Here is a 27841-nt window from a genome sequence, read left to right as displayed (position 1 = left end):
AGACTCCACTTAAGACGTCTGTGAACTTGGGGGAAAATTTGTATTTTTAACTACAACTGAAATTTAGCATTTCAGTCAGGGCTATGGAAAACAAACCACAGTAACATTATCAAAACCTATATGAAATCACGGTATTTTCATATCATGTTACAGTTGGTTATAAATATCTCAAAAAGCATTTATACTGATGACCAGCTTCAAAATTATGATAGTTACTACACTGCCTCCTAGATCTTGTCATTTAATGTGTAAATAAAGGAGCATTATTACGTTACAGATTTGTTCTATTAATAGTTTAATAATTGTATTTAAACAACTGGTTTCCTTTGTAATTCTTGGTGTTTCGTGCATTTGTAAACAATCTGAGAAGCGGGTCCAGAAACCTGCCTAGACTGCTAAAGGGTCCATGGCACAAAAAAAGGTTGAGTTAGTAGACCCAAAGGCCGTATGGACAAACAGTACAACCATTTCCTGAAATCAAATGCATTCTTTTCTGATGTTTCCCCAATTAGACCCTATAAAAAGGTCGGCTGGATTGCAGACTTCTGGACTACGATTCCCAGAAAGTAGTGCGGCCCTGGGGCCTATCCAGAGTTAAGACAATAACTCCATCCAATAGTTCCTGTCCTCTCCTGACAGCCTACAATTCCCAACATGCATAGCGGCTGTTTATTCCTTGGGGACATTATGGACTCCGAGTTATTGCTGGGATCTGTAGTTGCTTCGTATAACATTGGGGGTTGGCTTCCTCTTATAGTGTCTGAGGGTGGGCTCGAGGGAAAAAAAGCAAATGCAGCAATTAAATAAACGTGTCCCTTACATCCGCCCGTACCCGATCCGGATCCCGAGCGCGCGAGGGCGGAAGTGGTGGCGGCCCGCGCGGCCGGAAGTCCAGATCAGCTGATGGGGGAGGCGGCTCCGCAGCCGCCTAGAGGCCCCGGCCGCCGAGCGCTTCGTCCCGGCCTTAAGTCTCGGAGACTGGCCAAGATCACCGCTTGCACCTCGCTGTTGGGCGAGGCCCGGTTCCGTCTCTTTCCCAGGCCTGAGATTCTCGCCCGGCACGGCCGCCCTGAGCGCCCCGGCCACCCCCAGCCCCGGCTCGCCCCTCAGGCCCCGGGCCTCCCCTCAACCCCCGGCCGGCGGCCCAGGCCCCGGATCCGCGGGGGGGGACCCGGCTCCGGGGGGTGCGGGCCCCATGGAGCTGATGTTTGCGGAGTGGGAGGACGGAGAGCGCTTCTCATTCGAGGATTCGGACCGTTTTGAGGAGGATTCGCTCTGTTCCTTCATCTCCGAGGCCGAGAGCCTCTGCCAGAACTGGCGGGGATGGCGCAAACAGTCAGCGGGGCCCAATTCCCCCACTGGCGGCGGTGGCGGAGGTGGCAGTGGCGGTACCAGAATGCGAGGTGAGAGTGAGCTGGGGGGAGGAGGAGCGGCAGGCCCTGCTTGGGCCTCGCTCGGGAGCTGTCCGGGACCAGGAGCTGTCCCCGACCGAGAGCTCCCTTCAGCCAGGGGAAGAGCGGGGAGCTGTCCCCGGCCGGGAGCTGTCCCCGACTGGGAGCTGTCCCAAGCTTAGAACAGACTTCAGAACTCGCTTTTCCGGCTTTCCTGGGGTGGGCTGGCTTCTCCACACCTGTGTGTGTGTGTGTGTGCGCGCGCGCGCTCTGTGGCAGGGAGATCCTGTGGACAGAAAGTAAATCGTTCGTCACTCCTTTGCCTTAGAGATGGGATAAAGGAGAAGAATCTTGTCTTTGACTTGGGAATACTTAACTGAGTTCAGTCTAAGGCATACCGGAAAGTAGACAGAAGAGAATGTGGGTAGGGGGCTGATTGTGAAGAAGTGACCACTTGTGGCGTGTCACCGCATTGCAAAATGCATTGGGAGCTTCTTGCTTCGGGGTGATGATCTCTGATCCCAGAAGCACCAAGAAGGGATCCCACCCAGAGGAAAGTAGAGGTGAACTGGCCTGCCAGAGATTCCATAGTTCATAGGTTTAGATCATAGGCTTTGTTTGCTTCTGGCCATATCAAACATCTGTCAGAAGCCAAGGCTGGGACTTGCCTGCTGTGCCTTCCTCATGGCACAGTTTTTGTCCTGGTCCTCAGTGGAAGCTGGCTTTTTTCAGCAGTTGAGTTTAATTTGTGTGATTCTACTCAGGGTTTTCCAAGAGTCTCGTTTTCCAAACTGGTTTGTGGAGATTTCTGGTGCTCTTTTGGGACACGAAGAAATTTACATACATCACTTTTTTTTTTTTTTGAGACGGAGTTTTGCTCTTGTTGCCCAGGCTGGAGTGCAATGGCACGATCTCGGCTCACCACAACCTCCGCCTCCCCAGTTCAAGCAATTCTCCTGCCTCAGCCTCCCGAGTAGCTGGGATTACAGGCATGCGCCACCACACCCGGCTCATTTTTGTATTTTTAGTAGAGATGGGGTTTCTCCATGTTGGTCAGGATGGTCTTGAACTCCCGACCTTAGGTGATCTGCCCGCCTCGGCCTCCCAAAGTGCTGGGATTACAGACGTGAGCCACCGCGCCCGGCACATATATCACTTTTTAGGAGTGGCGGAGTGGTGACATTCAGCTTCAGTTAGAGAGAGAATATGTCCTGTGTACACACACACAAACACACACAGATCATAGGCAGTTTTACCGTGAGTCTTCTGTGGCCTTCCGGCTTCTTTCATGTTTGAGTATGTGGGTAGTATTGGGGCTTAGTGCTCCCACACTTTGAGGGAAGTAACTGAAGTCATGGTGATGAAGATTGTTCACATATTGGTATCTTCCTGCTTAGGTTAAAATCTGGGAAAACGTGCCATATTACCCTAATCCCCCCACTTCAGTCACTCACTTGCAAAATAAAGGGGTTGGCCAGGTGCGATGGCTCATGCCTGTAATCCCAGTACTTTGAGAGGCCGAGTTGGGTGGATCACTTGTGGTCAGGAGTTTGAGACCAGTTTGGCCAACATGGTGAAACCCCATCTCTTCTAAATATACAAAAGATTCGCTGGGTGTGGTGGCACCCGCTTGTAATCTTAGCTACTTGGGAGGCTGAGGTGGGAGGAAAGTTTGAATCCAGGAGGCGAAGGTTGTGGTGAGCCAAGATGGCACCAGTGCACTCCAGCCTGGGTGACAGAGTAAGATTTCATCTCAAAATAAATAAATAAATAAAAAATAATAAAAAATAAAGGGGTCAACTTTTTTAAAAAGGTTCTTTTTAATTCTATGATTTTCTGATCTATCTTTTAATGTGACTGGCAATTTTGTAAGATGTACAGTTTGTCCTATTTTTCCTACTTTTTGATTAAAACACTGTGGAAAACCTTGAGTGGTAAAAACCTTTATCTTAGTCCAGGTGATTCCAGTTGCAGCAGCAGCTAGGTCCCCTGTGATAACTCTCTCCCCTTGAGGGTTTCCAGTGTGGGAAGTCATCATTTAGGTATGCCAAAAGTGGTCCGGCCTCTCGTGCTTCTTGAGATCCCTTCCAGGCTCTGGTCTATCTTTTCTCCTTAGCTGGAGGCCTACAGTCATCTAGAGTAAAAGAGATGGTTAAAAAAAAGGAAAAAAAAAAAGCAATTGGAGGCAAGAATGCCAGAGGAGAGACATTAACCATGTAATTTGAATTTAAAATGTTCGTGGAATATGGGAAATTCAATGCTGAGCCATGTGAGCAGGGTTACTTGCTAGGGTCCTGGAATGCACCTCTCTGGCCAGGAGTTTCTTAAGATATCTCTGGTATCTTCTGTTCTAGACCTTAGGTGTAGCCGGCTGTGGGCTGGGGATTGTCCAGCTCCCCTTTCCCATATGGAGCCTTAAGGGTTAGTGTATCCTGTAGGGGGATCCCTAGGACTTTCATCCAGGTCTCCTCTTTCTTTCATAGTGAAGGTGAGGCCCAGGATGTGGCACCGGCATGAGTGCCAAGAAACCATGGCCCTTTTCATTTCCTATTCTCTTTCCCCTGATCCCAACCATTGTTTGGAAAGATGGACTGGTGATTCCATTGGTGGAGCTGTCAGCAAAGCAGGTGGCATTTCACATCCCATTTGAAGTGGTGGAGAAAGTTTACCCACCGGTGCCTGAGCAGCTACAGCTCCGAATTGCTTTTTGGAGCTTCCCTGAGAATGAAGAGGACATTCGGTGAGGCCAAAGGACTGATGGTGGGAAGTGGGTTCCTGATACTCCACACTCTCTGCTGGGTTTCCCATTGAACAAAGGAGACATTGTATTTGGGGCAGTGGTGAGAGGAAGACAAGGGAGGGATTGCCTGGGATTCCCCCCCCCACCGCCCACTCCCCCCTGCCCGGAGAGAGAGTGCCTAGGGCATTGTGGTCTCTGACAGGGTCTGCCAAAGGTTATTTGCTGAGTTTTGGCTGTGTCCTCCTCTTCACCCCCAGGCTGTATTCATGCCTGGCCAATGGCAGTGCAGATGAGTTTCAGCGAGGGGATCAGCTCTTCCGCATGAGGGCTGTGAAGGACCCACTGCAGATAGGTGAGTGGGCCATCATGCCATGTGGCACACCCTGCTCCTCCCATCCCCTGGCTTATGAAGTAAGAACACACCGCAAGAAGCTGGAGCATGTTGTCTGAATAACTGCAGGGCCAGGGTCAAGGGCAGAGACCCAGGTCTTGACAGTGCTCCCTGACCACGCCCCCATTTCTCCCCAGGGTTCCACCTGAGTGCTACAGTGGTGCCACCTCAGATGGTCCCTCCCAAAGGGGCCTACAACGTGGCTGTGATGTTTGACCGCTGCCGGGTCACTTCCTGCAGCTGTACCTGTGGGGCTGGGGCCAAATGGTGCACCCACGTCGTGGCACTCTGTCTCTTCCGCATCCACAACGTGAGGCCCTCCCAATTTATCCCGGCCCTATCCTACGCTCCATCCCCCCCTTCTCTGCTGCATGCCTGGCTACAATGTGAGCCCCCTCACCTCCCCTACTCTGCCTCTCTGTCCCCCAGCTCCAGCTCCAGCAAGCCTGTTCTCAGATTATTCCATTTTACTCTGTGTCCCCTTCAGGCTTCTGCAGTCTGCCTGCGAGCCCCAGTCTCAGAGTCCCTGTCCCGGCTACAGAGGGACCAGCTGCAGAAGTTTGCTCAGTACCTCATCAGTGAGCTCCCTCAGCAGGTGGGTGAGGTCGGCACCCCCTCCTGCAATTAGCTCCGGGCCAGGCCGCATAGCGGCCTTCCTGTTAGGCCCAGGCCTCCATGGGTTCACCTAGGCCGTGTTCTGCCTGCCTTTGTCTCTTTCTCCCTCAGATCCTCCCCACAGCTCAGCGTCTCCTGGACGAACTCCTGTCTTCCCAGTCAACAGCCATCAATACAGTGTGTGGAGCTCCGGGTGAGTGTGGGGAGAAAGATGGGCAGTAGGAAGAAAGCAAGCTTGTAGTGCAGAGCACCACTTATTCAAGGCTTGCTGTTGTCAGGCGAATCCAGGCCCCTATCTCTAGGTGATTGACTGCTTGTCATCCTCAGACCCCACAGCAGGGCCCTCAGCATCGGACCAGAGTACTTGGTATCTAGATGAATCGACACTCACTGACAACATCAAGAAGACACTGCACAAGTTCTGTGGCCCCTCCCCTGTGGTCTTCAGGTAAATCAGATCTCTGCATACCTGTGTCTGTGGTGGAGGGGGAGCGTCCCTCAGGCTGATGACAGATCCTTTCTTCTATCCTTGCCTGTGACCCCTAACTTTTATTCCCTGAACTGGCACAGTGCCTGGCACACAGTTGTCACTAACGAATCGATGGAAGATGGTGACCTTGTACAGTCACAGAGTGGTCTGCTCTTACCTAGCAAGAGTTATTTTTCTTCCTTTGATAGATCAGGAAACGGAGGCAGAGAAAGATTTAAAGAGTTTTTGTGGCCAGGGGCGGTGGCTCATACCTGTAATCCCAGCACTTTGGGAGGCCAAGGTGGGCAGATCACCAGAGGTCAGGAGTTCAAGACCAGCCTGGCCAACATGGTGAAACTCCATCTCTACTAAAAATACAAAAATTAGCCAGGCGTGGTGGCGGGCGCCTGGAATCCCAGCTACTCGGGAGGCTCAGGCAGGAGAATTGCTTGAATCCTGGAGGTGAAGGTTGCAGTGAGCTGAGATCGTGCCATTGCACTCAAGCCTGGGCTACAGAGCAAGTCTCTGCCTCAAAAAAGGAAAAACAAAAATTGTTACAGATGTCCTTTTCTCTCTGTCTTCTGTATTTTGGGGCCGGAAGCCCTTTTAGGTTTCATTGAGCCCCATCTTACTGTCATGGTTTTCTGTTCCTCTGCTTTTATAGTGATGTGAACTCCATGTATCTGTCTTCCACGGAGCCGCCAGCCGCTGCTGAATGGGCATGTCTGCTGCGCCCTCTGAGAGGCCGTGAGCCGGAGGGCGTCTGGAACCTGCTAAGCATCGTGCGGGAGATGTTCAAGCGGAGGGACAGCAATGCTGCCCCCTTGTTGGAAATCCTCACTGACCAGTGCCTCACCTATGAGCAGGTAATCACCCAGCGTTGGGGAGCCCCATGGTGGCTCATTCTCTCCCTCCCCCCGCCTCATCCTCCTTTTGCTGAAAGGGACTCTGGAAGGGCTACTCTGCCTTTCTCTGAGCTCTCAGGTGCAGCTCACAGCCTTCTTTGTCTCCAGATAACAGGTTGGTGGTATAGCGTACGTACCTCAGCCTCACACAGCAGTGCCAGTGGGCACACGGGCCGTAGCAACGGGCAGTCAGAGGTGGCAGCCCATGCCTGTGCCAGCATGTGTGACGAGATGGTCACACTGTGGAGGCTGGCCGTGCTGGACCCTGCACTCAGCCCCCAGCGGTGAGTCTCCCCTGAGGCTCACCACAGAACTGAGCCTGGGCCAGCTCAGGACAGACTGAGCCTTCATCTCCTTGTTTGCAGAGACATACCATGATTTTAGTCCTCGGGAAATGGGAGGTGCTGAGCACTGGTGTTAGCAGTGATTTATGAGTCCTTTTTCTGAGAGGCTTTCATCCTTCCCTCCCCTAAATAACACCCATTTTCAAAATTCCCCAGTGTTTCAGTGATGCTTATGGGGCTGGGTCAAGAAGTAGTTCCTGTGTCCTTTTCCCGTGCCCCTCTTTGGGGTGTACACCTACTCCATGCCCATCCTTTCCCAGTAGCCCCTCAGCAGCCTCCTGCCCCTTGTTCCCACAGGCGCCGGGAACTGTGTACGCAGCTGCGGCAGTGGCAACTGAAGGTGATTGAGAACGTCAAGCGGGGCCAACACAAGAAGACGCTGGAGCGGCTCTTCCCTGGCTTCCGGCCAGCGGTGGAGGCCTGCTACTTCAACTGGGAAGAGGCCTACCCACTTCCCGGTGTCACCTACAGCGGCACTGACAGGAAGCTGGCACTGTGCTGGGCCCGGGCCCTGCCCTCTCGGCCAGGTGCCTCCCGCTCTGGGGGCCTGGAGGAATCCCGGGACCGGCCCCGACCCCTTCCTGCTGAACCAGCTGTGCGGCCCAAGGAGCCTGGGACCAAGCGAAAGGGCTTGGGTGAGGGGGTCCCCTCATCACAGCGGGGTCCCCGCCGCCTCTCAGCTGAAGGGGGAGATAAAGCTCTGCATAAGATGGGTCCAGGTGGGGGCAAAGCCAAGGCACTGGGTGGGGCTGGCAGTGGGAGCAAGGGCTCAGCAGGTGGCGGGAGCAAGCGACGGCTGAGCAGTGAAGACAGCTCCCTGGAGCCTGACCTGGCCGAGATGAGCCTGGATGACAGCAGCCTGGCCCTGGGCGCAGAGGCCAGCACCTTCGGGGGATTCCCTGAGAGCCCTCCACCCTGTCCTCTCCACGGTGGCTCCCGAGGCCCTTCCGCTTTCCTTCCTGAGCCCCCAGATACTTATGAAGAAGATGGTGGTGTGTACTTCTCAGAAGGGCCTGAGCCTCCCACAGCCTCTGCCGGTCCCCCTGGCCTACTGCCTGGGGATGTCTGTACCCGGGACGACGTCCCTTCTACAGATGAGAGTGGCAGTGGGCTTCCCAAAACCAAAGAGGCAGCCCCTGCAGTTGGAGAGGAGGATGACGACTACCAGGCGTACTATCTGAATGCCCAGGATGGGGCTGGGGGCGAGGAAGAGAAGGCCGAGGGCGGGGCTGGGGAGGAGCACGATCTGTTTGCTGGGCTGAAGCCGCTGGAACAGGAGAGCCGCATGGAGGTGAGGGGATGGAAGGAGGGAGGGCTGGGTGCTCCTTAGCCACAGCTGGGAGGGGCCTTCTAGCTCTAGTTGGGAGTGTCAGGACCATCACCAGGACTGTGAGAATCCTGTTGCAGGCGTGGAACTGGCCTCCCTGCTTTCAGTCTACTCTCTTTCCTGCTGCTTCCACATGATTTTGCTAAAATGTGATGGTATCACTCTCCTGCTTAAAACCCTTCAATGGGTTCCTGTTGCCCTTACGATAAAATGAAAGTACTTGGCATGACCTATGAGGGTCCACTTGATCTGGTCTTTGCCTGCTTTGCCAGCCTCACTTGGCTGTTCTGTCCTTTGCACTCCAGTCAGCTGAACCACTCCTGTATCTGCCAGGCTCTCTCTTGCCTCCAGGATTTTGGACAGATTGACCTTTCTGCCTGGAATGTTCTTCTGCATTAGCCAGTGTTTCTTCTTCATGTCTCAGGGATCTTAAAGATCATTTCTTCTAGCGAGTCTCTCTGATACTGTCCCTCTGCCCCAAGATATCCCGCCTGCTTCCCATTGACTTTTCCCTGTAATAGCTGGCATCACGGTGGCGTGTGTTTATGTATCTGGGTCTCTAACCAGAGCTCCTGTGGAGCAGCGCAGGGCCTGGCATGTAGCAAGTGTTCAAGGAATGTTGGCTGCATGAGTGACCATGATGTCCTGCCCCTGGAAGTTGGGACTTCAACCTTTCTGGTCCCATGTCCTCCTTCCAGGTACTGTTTGCCTGTGCTGAGGCCCTGCATGCACATGGCTACAGCAATGAGGCCTCCCGTCTCACCGTGGAGCTTGCCCAGGATCTGCTAGCCAACCCACCCGACCTCAAGGTAGAGCCGCCCCCTGCCAAGGTGAGAGAGACCCCCTTCCTCTACCTTCCCTTCCCCCACTTACCCCAACCTGCTCCCATGCCCCACCCCAAGTGAGAGCCTCCTTCTACCTCCACCAGGGTAAGTCAGAATCATCTGCCTGTCTCCTGTGTTTCTTCCTTTTCTAGGGCAAGAAGAACAAGGTATCCACGAGCCGTCAGACCTGGGTGGCTACCAACACCCTGAGCAAGGCAGCTTTCCTGTTGACAGTGCTAAGTGAGCGTCCAGAGCACCACAACCTGGCCTTCCGAGTTGGCATGTTTGCCTTGGAGCTGCAGAGGCCTCCAGCTTCTACCAAGGCCTTGGAGGTCAGAGGCTCCATCTCAGCCTTGTACTTCAGTCTCTTTAGAGCCTTATACCTTGATCTCTGTTGACACACTGGAGGTCTGAGCTCTTTCCTGTGCCCTCAGGTGAAGCTGGCATACCAGGAGTCTGAGGTGGCTGCCTTGCTCAAGAAGATCCCTCTGGGTCCGAGCGAGATGAGTACCATGCGGTGCCGGGCAGAGGAGCTTCGGGAGGGGACGCTCTGTGACTATCGGCCTGTGTTGCCTCTCATGTTGGCCAGTTTCATCTTTGACGTTCTCTGTGCTCCAGGTATGGTGCCTGACCCTACAGTAAGTGGGGAACTGGGGTAGGGGTAGCTTTCTCTAAGAAAAACCAAGAGCCCCAAGGTTCTGAATCACCTTTAGGACCCATCAGGCAGCTTCATGGGTAGGTCTGTGATGATGAGGATTTTGGGTTCCCTTGCATTTTTTTCCTGTGCATGATACTTCTGTCTGCCTGACTTACCCCAACTTTTATACAGTGGTTTCTCCCACAGGTTCCCGGCCCCCAAGTCGCAACTGGAACAGTGAGACACCTGGGGATGAGGAGCTGGGATTTGAAGCAGCAGTTGCTGCCTTGGGTGAGTCTGTCAACGTCTTGAGCACATCCATGAGCTAAGCCTGGTTCAAGTCTTAAAGGACATGAGACCTGTGCCTTGTTCTGAAGGGCTGTATGGTAATGGGAAGGTCAGGGTGACGTGTGTGAGCCAACTAGTGCCTGTAAGACAGTCAGGAATTCAGGGCAAAAATGTGTGCTATATGGCCGGGTGTGGTGGCCCATGCTTGTAATCCCAGCACTTTGGGAGGCTGAAACAGGAGGATCGTTTGAGCTCAAGAATTCAAGACCAGCCTGGGCAACCTAGCAAGACCTCATCTCTACTAAAAAAAAAAAAAAAAAATTAGCCAGGTGTGGTGGCACATGCCTTGTGCTGCCAGCTACTCCAGAGTCTGAAGTGGGAGAATTGCTTCAGCCTGGAGATTGAGGCTGCAGTGAACCATGATTGTACCAGTGCCCTCCAGCCTGGGCAACAGAGTGAAACCTTGTCTCAAAAAAAGAAAAAAAAAATTGTGTGCTGTGGGTGTTGGGTATTGTAAGGGCAGCAAAACAGAAATCTAGGGAAAGGCCTAAGGGAAGTGGTAGAATATGGAATGTGGGTTAAAAAATCAGTAGGTCCTAGACCAGCGAACACCGTGAGTAAACACACAGTGCAATTAAGTTTTCATGAGAATGAGGAGCCCGGCTTCCCTAAAGTGGTAAGTATATGCTGGGTAAGCAAATTGGACCTGGTTATGAAGGTTTTGAAAAGCACACCAGAGCTTAGGTTGGATGCAGTAGTCAATGAGGACTTCTATAGGTGACGTGGGTTGGACCAAGGGAACCCCTTACCTCATATGCTGATGGCTTGGGAACCCTGGCCTCTTGCCTTTGCTGCCTTGGGAATTATGACTACTGTCAATCCCCATAAGGTCCTCTTTCTCACAGGCATGAAGACAACAGTAAGCGAGGCAGAACATCCCCTCTTATGTGAAGGTACACGTCGGGAGAAGGGTGACCTGGCATTAGCACTAATGATCACTTACAAGGACGACCAGGCCAAGCTTAAGAAGGTAAGAGACTGGGGTCGGGTGCGGTGGCTCATGCCTGTAATCCCAGCACTTTGGGAGGCCGAGGCGGGTGGATGGCTTGAGCCCAGGAGTTTGATACAAGCCTGGGCAACATGGCAAAATCCCGTCTCTACCAAAAAATACAAAAAATTAGCAGCTGGGCGTGGTGACACATGCCTGTAGTCCCAGCTACTCGGGAGGCTGAGGTGGGAGGATTGCTTGAACCCAGTAGGCAGAGGTGCAATGAGCCGGGTTTGCGCCACTGCACTCCAATCTGGGTGACAGAGCGAGACCCTGTCTCAAAAAAAAAAAAAAAAAGTAAGGGACTGAGGTACTGGGGCCTTTGACAGGCAGAGAAAGAGAGCACATTTTACTACCTTTCTCAGGGAGTTTCCAGTACAATGAGAAAAGTGCTATTTTAGGCTGGGTGCAGTGCCTCATGCCTGTAATCTCAGCACTTTGGGAAGCAGAGGCGGGAGGATCGTTTGAGACCAACCTGGCCAACATAGTGAGACCCTGTCTCTACAAAAAATTAGAAAATTAGCCGGGCATGGTGGCGCGCGCCTGTAGTCCCAGTTACTCGGGAGGCTGAGGTGGGAGAATTGCTTGAGCCCAGGAGTTTGAGGCTACAGTGAGCTATAATCATACCACTGCACTCCAGCCTGGGCAACAGAGCGAGACCCTGTCTCTTAAAAAAAAAAAAAGAAGAAGAGGAAAAAAAGAAAAGTGCTCTTCTGCCCGTAGGAGGTAAGTAGGGAATCTTGGGGACATCTCATAAAGAATAAGAGGAGACCAATGGTTCTTATAGGAGTGCTAGGGCCGGGGGTGGAAGAAGAGAAGCAGAGGGCATAAAGTCATTCATTCGCTTATTTCAGTATTTATTGACTATCAGTATATTCTGCCCTGTGGGTGTTAATGGAGGATACCAAGATATGTTGGGGTTGAATAAGTTACAAACAAAAGACATGTAAGCCAGGAGGTCATCCTGTGGTTGTAACTGGGGAAGGCTCCCTGAGGATGTAGCAGTTGGCCATTTCAAGGAGACAGGAAGGTAACAGAAGTCAGGAGCTAAAGGGCATCCTGTCACTGCTTCTCTGGAGGTCACTGCTTCTGTCTTCCAGATCTTAGACAAACTCTTGGACCGAGAGAGCCAGACACATAAGCCACAGACGCTGAGTTCTTTCTACTCATCTAGCCGCCCAACCACAGCCAGCCAGAGGTCTCCTTCAAAGCACGGGGGCCCATCTGCCCCAGGGGCCCTGCAACCACTGACCTCAGGCTCTGCAGGGCCTGCTCAACCAGGGAGTGTGGCAGGGGCTGGGCCAGGCCCCACTGAGGGCTTCACAGAGAAGAATGTGCCTGGTGAGGTGGGGGCACTGGGCAGGGGGGATGAATGGTGTGGAGCTATGTTGAGATCCCCTTTCCTGGGCTCATCCCAGCGTCCTGTTTTCCTCACCTAGAGAGTTCCCCACATTCCCCCTGTGAGGGTCTTCCATCTGAGGCAGCTTTGACCCCCAGGCCAGAAGGGAAGGTTCCTAGCCGGTTGGCACTTGGCAGTCGTGGAGGCTATAATGGACGGGGATGGGGGTCTCCAGGACGGCCTAAGAAGAAGCACACAGGTAGGACAGCCTGTGGGCTAGCATAGAGGGAAGGATAATCCTGAAGGTTGGAGTCTAACATCTGGGACTCCTGACTTCTGAGACTGACTTCTTTTGGGGGGTTAGGCATGGCCAGCATTGACAGCAGTGCCCCTGAAACAACATCGGATAGCTCCCCGACCTTAAGCCGGAGACCACTTCGAGGGGGCTGGGCCCCCACCTCCTGGGGTCGAGGTCAGGACAGTGACAGCATTAGCAGCTCTTCTTCGGACTCCCTGGGCTCCTCATCCTCCAGTGGAAGTCGCCGGGCCAGTGCCAGTGGAGGAGCCCGGGCAAAGACTGTTGAAGTTGGCAGGTCAGTGGGAAGAACTCCCCATCTTCCCTGATCTGGCCCACCCTCAGAGCCATATCCCTAGTGCCATCCAACCATTGTCTCCCAGCATCCTCACTTTCCCTGGTCCTTCCCAACCTACCGGGATACCCATTTCAAAGAAACCCCAACCCCCGTCCCTACCCCATTGCCCCTTCAGGTACAAGGGCCGCCGCCCCGAGAGTCATGCCCCCCATGTACCCAATCAGCCATCAGAGGCAGCTGCACACTTCTACTTCGAGCTGGCGAAGACAGTGCTGATCAAGGCAGGGGGCAACAGCAGCACTTCCATTTTCACACATCCATCTTCCTCAGGGGGCCACCAGGGTCCTCACCGCAACCTGCACCTTTGCGCCTTCGAGATTGGGCTTTATGCCCTTGGCCTGCACAACTTTGTTTCTCCCAACTGGCTCTCACGTACTTATTCTTCTCACGTTTCCTGGATTACAGGTAAATCATTTGACCTGACCTGGGTATGGGAGGGGGATTAATTGGTGGGGATAAGAGCCTTATCTTTGTGGGGGATTACTGATCTGATAAAGAGACATTATTCTCACACCCCAGTGGTGCCCACACTAACCCAACTCTGCCCTTCTCTTCTTTCCCCTAAGGCCAGGCCATGGAGATAGGCAGCGCAGCCCTGACTATACTGGTAGAATGCTGGGATGGGCACCTGACACCCCCTGAGGTTGCATCCCTGGCTGACAGGGCATCACGGGCAAGAGACTCCAATATGGTGAGGGCAGCAGCAGAGCTGGCCCTGAGCTGCCTGCCTCATGCCCATGCATTGAACCCTAATGAGATCCAGCGGGCCCTGGTGCAGTGCAAGGAACAGGTATTTCTATGGGCAATCTGGGAACCTCTTCTGGGGTATCTGGGCAGGGAGGTTGGGCATGGGAAAGCTAAGGGCCCAGCTCTTGATTCCCATATTCTGGAGTTTACAGATGACTGTTGGTCCTCTCATGGCGACATTTTGCCTATTAATGTGCTTTTGCACCCATCTTTACAACTCAAAGGTTAGGTTTATTTCTATTTTACAGATAAGGAAATGGAGGCCTACAGTTTAGGGACCAAGATCATCACTCAGGATAGAAAACTTAGGGAAGGCCTCATACATATAAGACTTGAATGGGAGGGGGCTGTTAAATTAGTTTGGAACTGGGACTATAACCTGGGTCTTGACTGACTTTGATCAGTATTTATTCAGTGTGTGAAGCACTCACTGCTCTGATAACGGACTCTGAGCATTGACACTGACCTCTGATGCCTCCCTGGGAATGAGATAGCTCTGAGGGAGACATTGGAATCTCATCTAACACCATCCATGTGGTAAAGGCCTTTCCCGCTTAACACTCTGTTCCCCTCTCTTCCAGGACAACCTGATGTTGGAGAAGGCCTGCATGGCAGTGGAAGAGGCAGCTAAGGGTGGGGGAGTGTACCCTGAAGTGTTGTTTGAGGTTGCTCACCAGTGGTTCTGGCTATATGAGCAAACTGCAGGTGGCTCATCCACAGCCCGTGAAGGGGCTACAAGCTGTAGTGCCAGTGGGATCAGGGCAGCTGGGGAGGCTGGGCGGGGTATGCCTGAGGGTAGAGGGGGCCCAGGGACTGAGCCGGTTACAGTGGCGGCGGCAGCAGTGACAGCAGCAGCCACAGTGGTGCCCGTCATCTCGGTGGGGTCTAGTTTGTACCCGGGTCCAGGACTGGGGCATGGCCACTCCCCTGGCCTGCACCCCTACACTGCTCTACAGCCCCACTTGCCCTGTAGCCCTCAGTACCTCACTCACCCAGCTCACCCTGCCCACCCCATGCCTCACATGCCCCGGCCTGCCGTCTTCCCTGTGCCCAGCTCTGCATACCCACAGGTGAGACCAGTGTTCTGCTGGGGGGGTGAGACGTGGGAAAATACTGGGAATTCATAGGGGGTTGGGGTGGGGTACTCTGGGAGTATAATTGGGCTGTCCAAAAGTCCTGGTGAGGTGGTGGGAGTCTGGGGGACCCAGCCCAACTAAAATAAGAAATGACGTTCGGGCATGGTGGCTCACGCCTTTAATCCCAGCACTTTGGGAGGCCGATGTGGGTGGATCACTTGAGGTCAGAAGTTCGAGACCAGCCTGGCCAACATGCGGAAACCCCATCTTTACTAAAAACTAGCTGGGTGCATGCCTATAATCCCAGCTTCTTGGGAGGCTGAGATGGGAATCACTTGAACCTGGGAGGCAGAGGTTGCAGTGAGCCGATACCGTGTCCCTGCTCTCCAGCCTGGAGAACAGAGCAAGACTCTATCTCAAAAAAAAAAAAAAAAAAAAAAAAAAAAAAGAACTGTCAGGATAGTAGCTTGTGGGGGTGAAGCAGGAGAGCAACATCCTAATCGAACTTGGCATCTGCCCTCTGTTCTTCTCCCTGCCCCTAGGGTGTGCATCCTGCATTCCTGGGGGCTCAGTACCCTTATTCAGTGACTCCTCCCTCACTTGCTGCCACTGCTGTGTCTTTCCCCGTCCCTTCCATGGCACCCATCACAGTACATCCCTACCACACAGAGCCAGGGCTTCCACTGCCCACCAGTGTGGCCTGTGAGTTGTGGGGCCAGGGAACAGGTGAATGGAGGGGAGGCACACTGGGCAGGGGAGGTGGGGAGGGAATCTTCTCTGCCTCTCTTTGGGCTGAGTTCCTGACATGGCTCTCATCCCACTTAGTGAGCAGTGTCCATCCAGCATCCACATTTCCAGCCATCCAGGGTGCCTCACTGCCTGCCCTGACCACACAGCCCAGCCCTCTGGTGAGCGGAGGTTTTCCACCACCCGAGGAGGAGACGCACAGTCAGCCAGTCAGTCCCCACAGCCTGCACCACCTGCATGCTGCCTACCGTGTCGGTGAGAGGACATCCCTTTCTGTGCTCCTACCTGCAGTTGTGCCAGTGGCTCCTCAGAGGACCCTTCCTCTAGCTCTTCATTTGTTTGCTGTGGGGTCAGGTGGCAGGTTGGGGTAAAGGGTGAAGAGGATACTCCCTACCATGTACCCACTCTTATCTCCCAGGAATGCTGGCACTGGAGATGCTGGGTCGCCGGGCACACAACGATCACCCCAACAACTTCTCCCGCTCCCCCCCCTACACTGATGATGTCAAATGGTTGCTGGGGCTGGCAGCAAAGCTGGGTAACACCTCCCCTCCCTAGGACCATTTCCCCCCCCACCTGCTCTCCCCCACCTTCCTTATCCCAGACCTCCTTCCTAGCTCTTGCTCAGAGTTGAGGCCTTGGTCGGGTATGTGTGCGTGCGCGGGGGGCGGAGGGTTACCTCAGCTCCTGGGGTGGAGGGAGGCTCTCTGCCAGGCCAGAGCTGAGATATGTAAGTTGGGTCCCTAGGGCAGAGGTGGCCACCCCCGTCTCATGCCCCTCCCCCTGCCCCCCAGGAGTGAACTACGTGCACCAGTTCTGTGTGGGGGCAGCCAAGGGGGTGCTGAGCCCGTTTGTGCTGCAGGAGATCGTCATGGAGACGCTGCAGCGGCTGAGTCCCGCTCATGCCCACAACCACCTGCGTGCCCCGGCCTTCCACCAACTGGTGCAGCGCTGCCAGCAGGCATACATGCAGGTGACAAGCTAGAATTATGGAGCAGGGTGGAGCACTTCCTGGGTGGTCTTGTACCAGAGGGAAGGGAGGCAGGGCCTGGTTCTGTGCTTTGTACCAGAGGGAAGGGAGGCAGGGCCTGGTTCTGTGCTTTGTACCAGAGGGAAGGGAGGCAGGGCCTGGTTCTGTGCTCATCCTGCACACATCCTCCTCCAGTACATCCACCACCGCTTGATTCACCTGACTCCTGCGGACTACGACGACTTTGTGAATGCGATCCGGAGCGCCCGCAGCGCCTTCTGCCTGACGCCCATGGGCATGATGCAGTTCAACGACATCCTACAGAACCTCAAGCGCAGCAAACAGACCAAGGAGCTGTGGCAGCGGGTCTCACTCGAGATGGCCACCTTCTCCCCCTGAGTCTTTCACCCGTAGGGTCCTATACAGGGACCCAGGCCTGTGGCTATGGGGGCCCCTCACACAGGGGGAGTGAAGCTTGGCTGGACAGATCATCCTCACTCAGTTCCCTGGTAGCCCAGACTGACAGCTGCTCTTGGGCTGTAGCCTGGGGCCAAGATGTCTCAGACCCTAGAAGCCTAGGGCTGGGGGAGACAGCCCTGTCTGGGAGGGGGCGTTGGGTGGCCTCTGGTATTTATTTGGCATTTATAAATATATAAACTCCTTTTTTACTCTAGTCGACCTGGGCCTTTCCCTTCTTTCCAAACTCCATGTGCAGATGAACCTTGAACTGGGGGGAAAACTGACGCTTTAGTCTAAGTTTTTCCCACTCCAGGGAGGCAGACAAAACAGAAAAATAAGGATGTTTATTAAGGACATTTCTAGCCCACAGCTAGGGCTCATACTCAGCTCTATGAGCCACTGTCCGACCTCATCCCCATTCAATGTGAATGACATTAGGGAGGCCGGGCCACAGGTAGATCCCACTGCCTGACTAAAGGGGCCATAGCAAGGGGTCCCTCCCATAGCAAGGGGTCTCTCCCATAGCCAGGTATAGATAGATACACTGCTGTGGATGAAAAGGGAAATCTCATTGGACTAATACATTCCCCTATACCCTGCCTGAACCCTCTCATTCCTCCCCACCTCCCAAGATGATGGGTCAAAGGTACCTAGTACCATGATGTGGGGTACCAGAGGAAGTCCCTTTATTCGCCCCAGAACTATGGGAAAAGGATACCCTTCCCTTCTCAGGGGGCTACTGAGGTAGAGGGGGAGGGGCCAGGCCACTCTAATCCCCCTTGTGGGCCCTGCTCTGGGCTTGCCCCTTAGGGAAGCAGAGGGCATTTTGCTGGTACGGGAGGCTGGGACATCAGCCCAGACTGGAATGCTGCAGTTCTTCCCGAAGCCATGAGGGCACTGGCTGTCCAAGCCGGCTCAGCAGCTTCGACAACTCCAAATTATGGTTCCGGAAAAAATCCGTAAGGAAAAGACGGGACTGACAGGAGAAAATGGAGGCAGAAATGGTAAGAAGTGGGACACTAGTGGGACACAGAATCAGATCCTGGAAGTGGAGAGGGATTCCCCAGCCCCTGGCTTTACTTACCTCAGTATCCATATCTGGATACCTCCGACCTTTGCTCCGTCCTAGGCAGCGAGTCTTACCACCTTCAAGTCCCTGGCACCAAAATCCCTTATCGTCATCAAACCTGCTCAACAGGAAGAGGCCATGAGGTGGCAGGGAAAAGAGAAACTCAAGTTCCATAAATGCACAATGCCCCTCCCTGCCCACAGGGACATGTCTCTCCTTGTGAGACAGTAAATCCATGTCTCTAACAGACATGGTCAACCTGCTTCCCCATTTCCCATAGAGTACTCCTCCCCTGGGTCATGCTCTCCCACCTGAGGGTCCGTGTGTAGTTCAGAAAGGGTGTGATACCCAGGAACTTCTGGATGCTCTCCATTGAGGCTGCTGGGTTGGTACGCAGCTCTTGCCCATCCACAATCAGCAACTAAAGGGACAGGGATGTGGTTCCCTCTATATTCCTAAGAAGCCTCTGGGCTGAAGGGAAGAAGAGGGGAAGGGGAACCCCACTGATGGCTCTTGCGGGGATTATACCTGTCCAGAGGGGTAGTAAGTCAGCCAGCGTTGTAGATGGGTAGAATAGTAGCCAGGGACAAGACAGCGGTTCTGCAGGGAGCGTAGTGCCAGAGGGGTCTGGGAGGAGGCTGAAATCACCTGATAGAAGGTATAGTTCAGAGCAACTGGGTCTCCATGGGCTCGCTGATGCTGAAGGACGAAGAGAAGGAAGGTGAAGGACTAGTGATTTGACAGTATTATTATGCCCTTACGCTTGGTCTGGTGACAGACAGTACAGCATGGGTACCCACCCCCAAGGCATTAGTAAGTTTCTCTACCCTCACTCCTTCCTCCCTCTCTAGCATAGCAGTCACTGCCCCCTACCCGCTACCCCCAACCTTTAGCCTGTGTGTCCCTAGCTTCAGGCAGACCTGGTACCAGGAGTAGGCCCTGTCAGCAGGGTTGGTGAGCACTGTGATGATCTTGGCTCGTGGCAGGAGGGCAGCCCCCCGCCGTGGTACAACCTCTGAATCAAAGTAGGTGGCACTTTTTTCAAATAGGAAATCAGTGCTGGCATTGGAAGGAACAGGGAAGAAATCCATGTACCTAGGAAGTAGCACAGAAGAGAGAGAAGTAGAAAAATATGCAGAGTGAAGTGACCAGAAGTCTGTGCTGAGGGAAGCTGGAATGGGGTATTTTGGGGGAAGAGAGTGTTCCTCTGAGAAACATTCAAATGGGACCCAGTCTCACCAGTCAATACCCTTGTGGTAATTAGGGCCGTTGAAGAACTGAATCTCCTCAAATGTGCTGGGGCTAGGGAAGCTGCTAGTTACAGCTGGGTGCAGGCTCAGGAAGAAGTGAATAGCTGTAGTCCCTAAATGGGAGAGAAAGAACCGGCCATTGTGGGAGGGAAGCCCGCTCAACAGCATAAGCTTGAAGGAAGTGAAAAAATAACCACTCTGGGTAGGAAAATCCCCCATGGCCAAACGACAATGATAGGAGGCAAGTCTGAGAGAGAAGGGAAGGGCTAAAACAGTGGTTCTCTGCTTTAACTGTGCACCAGAATGACTTGTGGAGCTTGTGAAAACACTACAGATGATTCTGATATACAACCAGGGTTAGGAATCACTGCCTCAAGACACTGGATCAGTGAGGGGTGGGTATAAAAGGAGTTCCTTTTTTTCTCCCTTAAAAATTCAAATTAAGGCCGGGCGCGGTGGCTCAAGCCTGTAATCCCAGCACTTTGGGAGGCCGAGACGGGTGGATCACGAGGTCAGGAGATCGAGACCATCCTGGCTAACCCGGTGAAACCCCGTCTCTACTAAAAAAATACAAAAAAATAGCCGGGCGAGGTGGTGGGCGCCTGTAGTCCCAGCTACTCGGGAGGCTGAGACAGGAGAATGGCGTGAACCCGGGAGGCGGAGCTTGCAGTGAGCTGAGATCCGGCCACTGCACTCCAGCCTGGGCGACAGAGCGAGACTCCGTCTCAAAAAAAAAAAAAAAAAAAAAAAAATTCAAATTAAGGCCAGGCGCGGTGGCTCATGCCTGTAATCCCAGCACTTTGGGAGGCCAAGGCAGGCGGATCACTTGAGGTCAGGAGTTCGAGACCAGCCTGGCCAACATGGTGAAACCCCGTCTTTACTAAAAATACAAAAATTAGCCAGGCGTGGTGGCACCTGCCTGTAATCCCAGCTACCGGGGAGGCTGAGGCAGGAGAATTGCCTGAACCCGGGAAGTGGGGTTGCAGTGAGCTGAGATCGTGCCACTTCCCTCTAGCCTGGGCAAAGAAGTGAGACTCTATCTCAAAAAAAAAAAAAAGAAAAAAAATTAAAATTAAAAACACTTTTTTCATTCCTGTGATTACCTGGAGAGAGGAGAGTTCCTTGACAAAAGGATCCTTTGGGTTTAAGGCAGGGCAAGAGAAGTTAGCTAAGGATACTTCACCTGTTTTCTGGGGTCCCACAATGAGGAACTTCGGGAGACGATCACAGGTTTTCTCCTTGGACCAGATATCTTTGTGCCTCTTGTCATCACAGGGATTCTGAAGCCAGGGCCAATAATCAGATAAGGCCTAGTCTTTTTTTTTTTTGAGATGGAGTTTTGCTCTTGTTGCCCAGGCTGGAGTGCAATGGCATGATCTCGGCTCACTGCAACCTCCGCCTCCTGGGTTCAAGCAATTCTCCTGCTAGCTGGGATTACAGGCATGTGCCACCACGTCCGGCTAATTTTGTTTTTAGTAAAGACGGGGTTTCTCCAAGTTGGTCAGGCTGGTCTCAAATTCCTGACCTCAGGTAATCTGCCTGCCAAAGTGCTGGGATTATAGGCAGGAGCCACCGCACCCGGCCTGGCCTAGTCTTTTCTTAAACCCCTATCCCAGCTGGGCGCAGTGGCTCACATATGTAATCCCAGCACTTTGGGAGGCTGAGGTGGGCAGATCACCTGTAGTCAGGAGTTCAAGACCAGCCTGGCCAACATGGTGAAACCCCATCTCTACTAAAAATACAAAAAATTAGCCGGGCGTGGTGGTGGGTGCGTATATTCCCAGCTACTAGGGAGGCTGAGGCAGGAGAATCGCTTGAACCCGGGAGGTGGAGGTTGCAATAAGCAGAGATTGTGCCATTGTACTCTAGCCTGGGTGACAGAGCAAGACTCTGTCTCAAAAAAAATCAAAAAAACCAACAACAACAAAAAAACACCCCACCCCTATCATGTCTCTCATCAGACTGAACTCCACCTTTACCTGCCAAAGGGGGCTTCGCTCCTGAGGGAAAAGTTCAAAGTACTTCTGTGCAAGCGGGACAGGAGGAAGGGTCTGTAGGCGCAGCCGTGTCCAGCACTGGAGGAAGCGCACCAAGCTCTCAAAGGTGTACAGGCCCAGCCGATCATTTCCATAATTGGACAGATGGGTCATAAAGATGCTAATCTGTAAGGGGGTACCTGCATTTCAGATTTGGAGAGCCTACCCCACCTCTGAATTAGCCTTGGAGTAAAGGTCCCAGCCTGCAAACACCTTGACTCTCCAATCTTCTAGCCCTTCCTCTCAGCACCTTACCGGATTAAGCAGCACTGTCAGAAAGAGCTCTCCACCTCGGATGCTCCGGTCTAGTTCACGAGAGCCTCCAGGATACTCATTATAGAAGATTGTGTGAGTGAAGAGGCCACATGTCTGCCGGGGCAGCACCTGGAGGGAAAAGAAAAAACAGATAAGATTTGAGGCCAGGCGCGGTGGCTCAAGCCTGTAATCCCAGCACTCTGGGAGGCCGAGGTGGGCGGATCACGAGGTCAGGAGATCGAGACCATCCTGGCTAACACGGTGAAACCCCGTCTCTACTAAAAAAAATACAAAAAACTAGCCGGACGAGGTGGCAGGCGCCTGTAGTCCCAGCTATTCGGGAGGCTGAGGCAGGAGAATGGTGTGAACCCGGGAGGCGGAGCTTGCAGTGAGCCGAGATCGCGCCACTGCACTCCAGCCTGGGCTGGGCGACAGAGCGAGACTCCGTCTCAAAAAAAAAAAAAAAAAAAAAAAAGATTTGAAAGACAGAATGAGAAGTAGATGGAGGATACTGGGATTTATAGAGGACTCAGTTTGAAGTTATAGCAATAAAGCTCTTACTGAGGGTGTTAAGATTTTTTCACCTTTTTACCCCAATTATGTACCCCCATACTTGGACTGGCAGTTGATAGAGAACATAGGTCAATGCATGTTGAAAGCTGTCTAAATGTGAGAGTTTGATTCAAGCTTGTATTGGGAGTCTCTCACCATAATGCCATTGTGAATGAAGCCACGACGGTAGCGGGCAGGGCGGAGATGGGGATACTCCTCAGTGCTGGTCACCTGGATGCCCCACACGGATTTCCAGGCCTCATAGAGCTGCGTGTGGATGGGGTACACGCCCGAGTGGTGGGGGGCCACAGCATACCCCAGATCCGTGGGAATCCCATGCTCCTGGGAATGGCATAGACTCTCACCAGGACCTGGTGAGGTTTGGGGAGTAGAGGGTAAAGAGGGTGGGGAAGCCTCCAAATAAAGAAAAATGCAAAGGGTAGGAAAAGGGTAGCCCATTAGGGGATGGTAGAAAAGGAAGCATGGCTGGGAGAAAGTATGGGGAAGAGATCCAAGGGTCTTACCAGAGCAAACTGTTTGTTGAGCCTCATCTGGTCAGCCAGCACGGAGCGATTGTGGAACAGGTGTGGTTGCATGTGACTCCACATGTGCGGGAACCACCAGAACTCTTTGCGGTGCTTCAGCAGCATGTCGTCCCCTGCATCCTCCTCCTCTGTCCCTATGACCACACGCTGACCACTGACCACAGCCAGTCAGCCCCTGTTCCCTCCTTTGTTTTGTATTAACACTGACCACCTTCCATCCCTGGGACAACCCTACTGATCCTTGCCTAAGTAAGACTTTCTATTTGCCCCATTGCCAACTTGCCCTCCAGCCACCCGTGCGAACCTAAATTCATGCCCACCACTAGCTCCTCAGAGCAGTCTGACCCCAAACCTTGACCCTTTTCTCCAACTTGTCTGCCCAGGGAAGTGGACAGTGAAGGGACAGGTCAAGCTATGATATGCTAAAGGAGTAGAGGAATAAGCTCACCAGTATGATAGAACTTGCCCGAGAAGCCCAAGTTGAAGGTGAAGTTGGGGACTAAGGTCCTGAGTTTGTTCTGGGTGATCAACAGAGCCTGGGAAGAATAACAGGAACGTGAGAAATCAGGAGCGCAGGCTGAACAGGAAATACATGAGAAGTAGCATTCTTCCTGCCTGGAAAGGCAGGGAGTGTACCTATGACAAGCTCAGAATCAATGAAGGGAGTATGACAGGCCAGAGTGTGAATAGCTTCTAAGAAAAAAATTTAAGTAACAAGACTGACCTCAACATCAGCCACCTTCATGCGGGTCCCTTCCTTGCCCACAAAGATGTCATCGATGTCTACCAAGATGTAGCGGTCGAGGTCCAGGCAGAGGCGCTTGCCAGTGAGGTATGCAACAGCATCAACGAAGATAAGTTTGTGGAGCCAGAAGGAAAGGCCGTGACCAAAGAGCACCCGCTGGATGCCATCATGAAGCCCCAGGTCCTGTACCACAGTGGGAAGCCGGGCCCGACGAAGAACTGGTCCTGGCACCAGGGGCTCAGCTGGCCGAAGGCTGGCAAGAAGCACTGGTTCATATGTACTATGATTGGATTGGAAGATGGTCCAGTCATCACCAGGGAGTGGCCCTGGTTCTAGGCGGCTGGGGCGTGTGAGATGCAGTAGCGGGGCAGAAGGATTCACTTGGTAGTCCCGGAGCCCCAAGTTTGAGTGTAAAAAAAGGGGAAAGCCCTTAAGCTGGGCACTCAGTAGGCTGTGCTCGTGGGCTCGGAAAAAGCCAATGATGCCCACACCATACTCCACACAGTACCGGTCTAGCAGTTCTCGACTCCAGGCATCCAAGTTGACATACTTGAGCAGGTTCTCATAAATGACCAAGACATAGCGGCCATGGGTATTATCAGTCAATGTGGGCATGTCACCTCGGCCAGGTGCCAACTCAGTGCTATAACGAAAACGACTAGATTCCAGGATGGCCACAATTTCCTGCCCCAGCTGTGAGTATGCACTCTCCACAAACACAAGGACCACAGGTTCAGTTCGAACTGTCTCTGGAGGCCTGGGGGGCCGAGGTGGAACTGGAGGCCGTGCAGGGCCAGGACCAGCTGCCCCACTGCTGCTGCAGTCTCCCAAGGGCAGGGGCAGGGGCTCCTTGGCCTTAGGGCTGGTGGACACATAGTAAGCCAGGAAGCCCATGGAGCCCAGGCTGAAAGCAATCAGCAGCAGTATGAGGCGGTGCAGTTCCAGCTGCCGAGCTGGGCGTACCACCTTCCACAACTGGAGCATGGCGGGGGGAGGAAGGGAGGGAGGAATGGGGACCACCTCAGGGGATGGGAGGTAGGAGTTCTATAGGCTAGGACTGTCTTGGAAGGGTAGAAGGATAGGAAAATATGGGACAGGGATTCCCTCAGGGGGAGTTTCCTTAAGAGGTGGAGATGAGTCCCCTTAGTATAGGGTAGGGGAGGCAGAAGGGGAAGCAGGGGGCAACTATACAGAGTCCACTAGTCTCAGGTCACCATGGCCCCCTGGCCCATGGCTTCAGGCTGCAAATCTTGCCAGGCTCTCCCCTTGGCCCTGGCTGAGTGCCTCACATCAAAGGTCAGCAAAGTTCAATCTCTGCCCCCCTACCTGTAAGACAGAGAAATCAGTGGGTTATTCCTCCTTCTGAAACTGTGTCATTAATCCATTTTCCTCCCCATCCCATCTCTCTTACCTCCTGCTTATTGGATAATCTGTTCTCAAAAAAAAAAAAAGAAAAAAAGCCTCCTGTAGGAGAATCTACAAGCTAAGTCCTTTACCTTGGCTTCACAGCTTGTTCCCTTTCCCTTTCTTAGAATACCCAAATGAATGTCCAAATTCTTCACTCTAAGCAAAGCTCAGAGATGGAGCAGTATATGCAAATTATAGAGGGGAACAAATCTCCCATCAACAAGAGGCTAAATATCCTAGGAGGCTAAAAACAGCCCTGCTCTGAAAGGAGTTCCTAGCCCATGACTGAGTAGCTGGCCAGCCAGCAACAGCTCTGATCTTTCTGTGAGGAAGGGACGGAAAGCCCCGGAAGTCCTCAAAAGTCCCATGCTCCAACGAAATATCAGATAAGGAACTCATGAGTCTGTTAATCGTCCTCATCAATCAAACCCAATATCACAGCCAACAGCATTAACGAACTTGCAGTCAGGTGGACACTATGGTGGGGGAGTTCAAAAGGAAAGAGCAATCCTCATGATAGGTAATCATTCTACCAGTTTCCAAACCCAGAACTTAGGGACTCCCTTACCTGTTGCTTGTGAAACATTATCTGCCCCTGACCTTCACCTCAACTTTGCCAGTCAGGAGATAAAAATGTAACTCCTGAGCAGGCCACACACTGGGTGCTGAGAAAAGCCAGACAACTGAGTCCACTCTAGTTCTCCTTCCTAACTTAGCCTAAGTGGTTCTCCAACCCTATTCCTCAACAGCTCAGAAGAGTCCCTGAGCTAGCCTGGAGAGACATGAGGTATTGAGTTCAGTTACACAAACAGAACAACTTGAGTAAGGACTGGATGACAGAGAGTAACAGGAGCTTAAATTACATCCAACCAATGACAGAAGGAAAGAGGACAGTGTGATCAGAAAAACACAGTTTTAAGGAGGTCTAATTTTGGGGATCTCTTTTATTATTTTTAGATGGAGTCTTGTTCTGTCACCCAGGATACAGTGTGCTGGTGTGATCATAGCCTACTGCAGCTTCAAACTCCTGGGCTCAAGTGACCCTCCCACCTCAGCCTCCCATGTAGCTGGGACTACAGCTGTGCACCACCACGCCCTACTAATTTTTAATTTTTTTTAGAGATGGGGGTCTTGTTATGTTGCCCAGGCTGGTCTTGAACTTCTGGGGTCATACAATCCTCCCGCCTCAGCCTCCTGAGTCTGTTCTTTTTCTTAAATCAACTGCTTCTTTAAGTTTTATTGTCACTATCCCCACCTCAGCCTCCTTGTAAGGCTGGCAATCCCTCTCTACCACCTACCCCCAAACACACACATCTCAGGGGTGATAAGGCAGAGCCGAGGTCCTTCAGAATTGACAGAGATGATTTAAAAACAGTTCAGGCCAGGCGTGGTGCCTCACACCTGTAATCCCAGCACTGTGAAAGGCCAAGGCGGGTGGATCGCCTGAGGTCAGGAGTTCAAGACCAGCCTGGCCAACATGGTGAAACCCTGTCTCTACTAAAAATACAAAAATTAGCTGGGCGTGGTGGTGGGCGCCTGTAGTCCCAGCTACTCATAAGGCTGAGGCAGTTCACTTGAACCCGGGAGGTGAGATCGAGCCACTGCACTCCAGCCTGGGTGACAGAGCGAGACTCCGGCTCAGAAAAATAAAAAATAAAAAAAACAAAAACAGTCCAGCTTGGGCCTAGGTAAAACGACATGAGAAGAGAGCTGGGGGAGAGGATCAAAATGGTGACGAGAAGGGGTGAATGCTAAGAATTTGATGCAACTTTAGAGAAAACATCGTAGTGAGGAGGTCACTGACGGGAAGTTGATACTCAGGGTGTATCATCCCGTATTTGAGAACTTACAACTTGCCAGCCATTCTTCTAAGAGCTTTACATATATTTAATCTTCATACCAGCCCTAAGAAGTAGGGAAAACGTACGTGCTCCATTATCCCCATTTCACATATGAGTAACTCAGAGAAGCTTAGAAACTTGCCCAGGATCACACAGCTCAGTTGATGGGAGGGCTGGGATTCGACGTCAGGCCTGTCAAGCTCCAGAGCCGCGTTCTTAGCCGCTGCATTTTAGCTTCATACCTGGAAGAAGCAGCAAGGTTTAGGGAAGGGGCGCCGCAGGCCGGGCCAGTGAACGCTGAGGGCCAGCAGGGCTGGGCGGGGTGGGTGTGTGCGGGAGGTCTCTGAGAACGGCGAAGCCAGACGGGAGCCGGGCCTGGGCTAGGGGAGATCGGGACTGCCGGAGCAGCGGCGCGGAGGCTGCGGGCGCCGAGGGGGCCCGAGGCTGGCGGCTGGAGGGGCCCCGCCGAGAGGAGACGGGGGTACAGGTGGATGCGAAGAGCGCACCGGATGTGGGACACCAAAGGGGAAGGGGCCACGGGCGCGCGGCGGCGACTCCGGGGTGACATCGAAAACAGCCTCTGGGCTGGGAGAGCCTTGCGGGAAGAAGGGAGCCCGCCCGGTCCGGACGGGAGCGAGGCGGTTCTGAGGGAGGCCGGAGGAAAGGATCGGGGTGGGGGGCGCACGCTGGGCCGCCCCGGGACGACCCTGAGGGTGGCGATGGTGGCAACATCGAGGAGAGTCTGTTGCGGGGCCTGAGCGCGACCATGGGCGGGGGGTCTCCTCAGGGGCGGCTCACCCGGAGGACTGGGCGGCGTCCCCGCTGTCCCCGGGCTCCGCCGCGTCCCGGGGCTGCCCGGCTTCCCTGCTCTCGGGGCCACGGGCCGCGTCGCGGCTGCTCCGCCATCTCCGAGCGAACGCTCTGCCGCAGCCTGGCCCAACCACCGCTCCCACCGGGGGAGGCGGCGCGCCGCCCCTGGTGGCACCCGCTCGGATCCACCGACTCCGGCCCTAGCAGCCGCGCGACCTGGGTGCCGGGAAACCAAGCGGCCCTCCGCAGTGCCGGGCCCAGCCGCGGCCTCCGAGACGGCGGGTGGACGCCCCGCCCGCGGAAGCGCACCCCCTCCTCCTCGCGCGATGGCACCGCCGGCCGGGCGTCGGGGACCGCGACT

At 53.5% G+C, this 27841-nt stretch overlaps 2 protein-coding genes across 23 annotated transcripts; one reads left to right on the top strand and one right to left on the bottom strand.

The window, feature by feature from the left end:
- Positions 1 to 922: 922 nt before the first annotated feature.
- Positions 923 to 17184, top strand: ZSWIM8 (zinc finger SWIM-type containing 8). 18 transcript variants are annotated; one of them, XM_077946548.1, is made up of 26 exons: positions 923 to 1403; positions 3978 to 4131; positions 4389 to 4483; positions 4660 to 4832; positions 5010 to 5117; positions 5249 to 5330; positions 5465 to 5585; positions 6271 to 6472; positions 6620 to 6795; positions 7153 to 8146; positions 8881 to 8991; positions 9159 to 9338; positions 9441 to 9624; positions 9851 to 9934; positions 10837 to 10961; positions 12080 to 12320; positions 12419 to 12577; positions 12683 to 12911; positions 13087 to 13376; positions 13538 to 13761; positions 14300 to 14788; positions 15337 to 15496; positions 15620 to 15796; positions 15960 to 16079; positions 16404 to 16514; positions 16707 to 17184. In XM_077946548.1, the coding sequence occupies exons 1-26, from the start codon at positions 1196 to 1198 to the stop codon at positions 17165 to 17167; spliced, it is 5658 nt and encodes a 1885-aa protein (XP_077802674.1). In that variant the 5' UTR covers positions 923 to 1195; the 3' UTR covers positions 17168 to 17184. The 18 variants fall into 18 exon arrangements, with proteins under 18 accessions (XP_077802674.1, XP_077802677.1, XP_077802672.1 ...); XM_077946551.1 differs by having other exon boundaries at positions 16336 to 16514; XM_077946546.1 differs by having other exon boundaries at positions 15337 to 15520.
- Positions 11823 to 27768, bottom strand: NDST2 (N-deacetylase and N-sulfotransferase 2). Of its 5 annotated transcripts, none has more exons than XM_015147292.3 (15): positions 27469 to 27768; positions 26757 to 26912; positions 23402 to 24748; positions 23126 to 23213; positions 22657 to 22811; positions 22289 to 22474; positions 21581 to 21709; positions 21269 to 21451; positions 20473 to 20569; positions 19279 to 19402; positions 18960 to 19134; positions 18568 to 18738; positions 18351 to 18460; positions 18055 to 18157; positions 11823 to 13395 (listed from the first exon to the last, which is right to left on the bottom strand). In XM_015147292.3, the coding sequence occupies exons 3-15, from the start codon at positions 24404 to 24406 to the stop codon at positions 13357 to 13359; spliced, it is 2565 nt and encodes an 854-aa protein (XP_015002778.1). In that variant the 5' UTR covers positions 24407 to 24748; positions 26757 to 26912; positions 27469 to 27768; the 3' UTR covers positions 11823 to 13356. The 5 variants fall into 5 exon arrangements, with proteins under 5 accessions (XP_015002778.1, XP_077802683.1, XP_077802682.1 ...); XM_077946557.1 differs by having other exon boundaries at positions 23402 to 24744; positions 26809 to 26912; XM_077946556.1 differs by lacking the exon at positions 11823 to 13395 and adding an exon at positions 17295 to 17946.
- Positions 27769 to 27841: the final 73 nt, after the last annotated feature.

The sequence above is a fragment of the Macaca mulatta genome, chromosome 9 (assembly GCF_049350105.2).
Source record: "Macaca mulatta isolate MMU2019108-1 chromosome 9, T2T-MMU8v2.0, whole genome shotgun sequence".
NCBI classification, from domain to species: Eukaryota; Metazoa; Chordata; class Mammalia; order Primates; family Cercopithecidae; genus Macaca; species Macaca mulatta.
The sequence above is the reverse complement of the archived record's forward strand: the minus strand, read 5'-3'. Positions and strand labels throughout refer to the sequence as shown.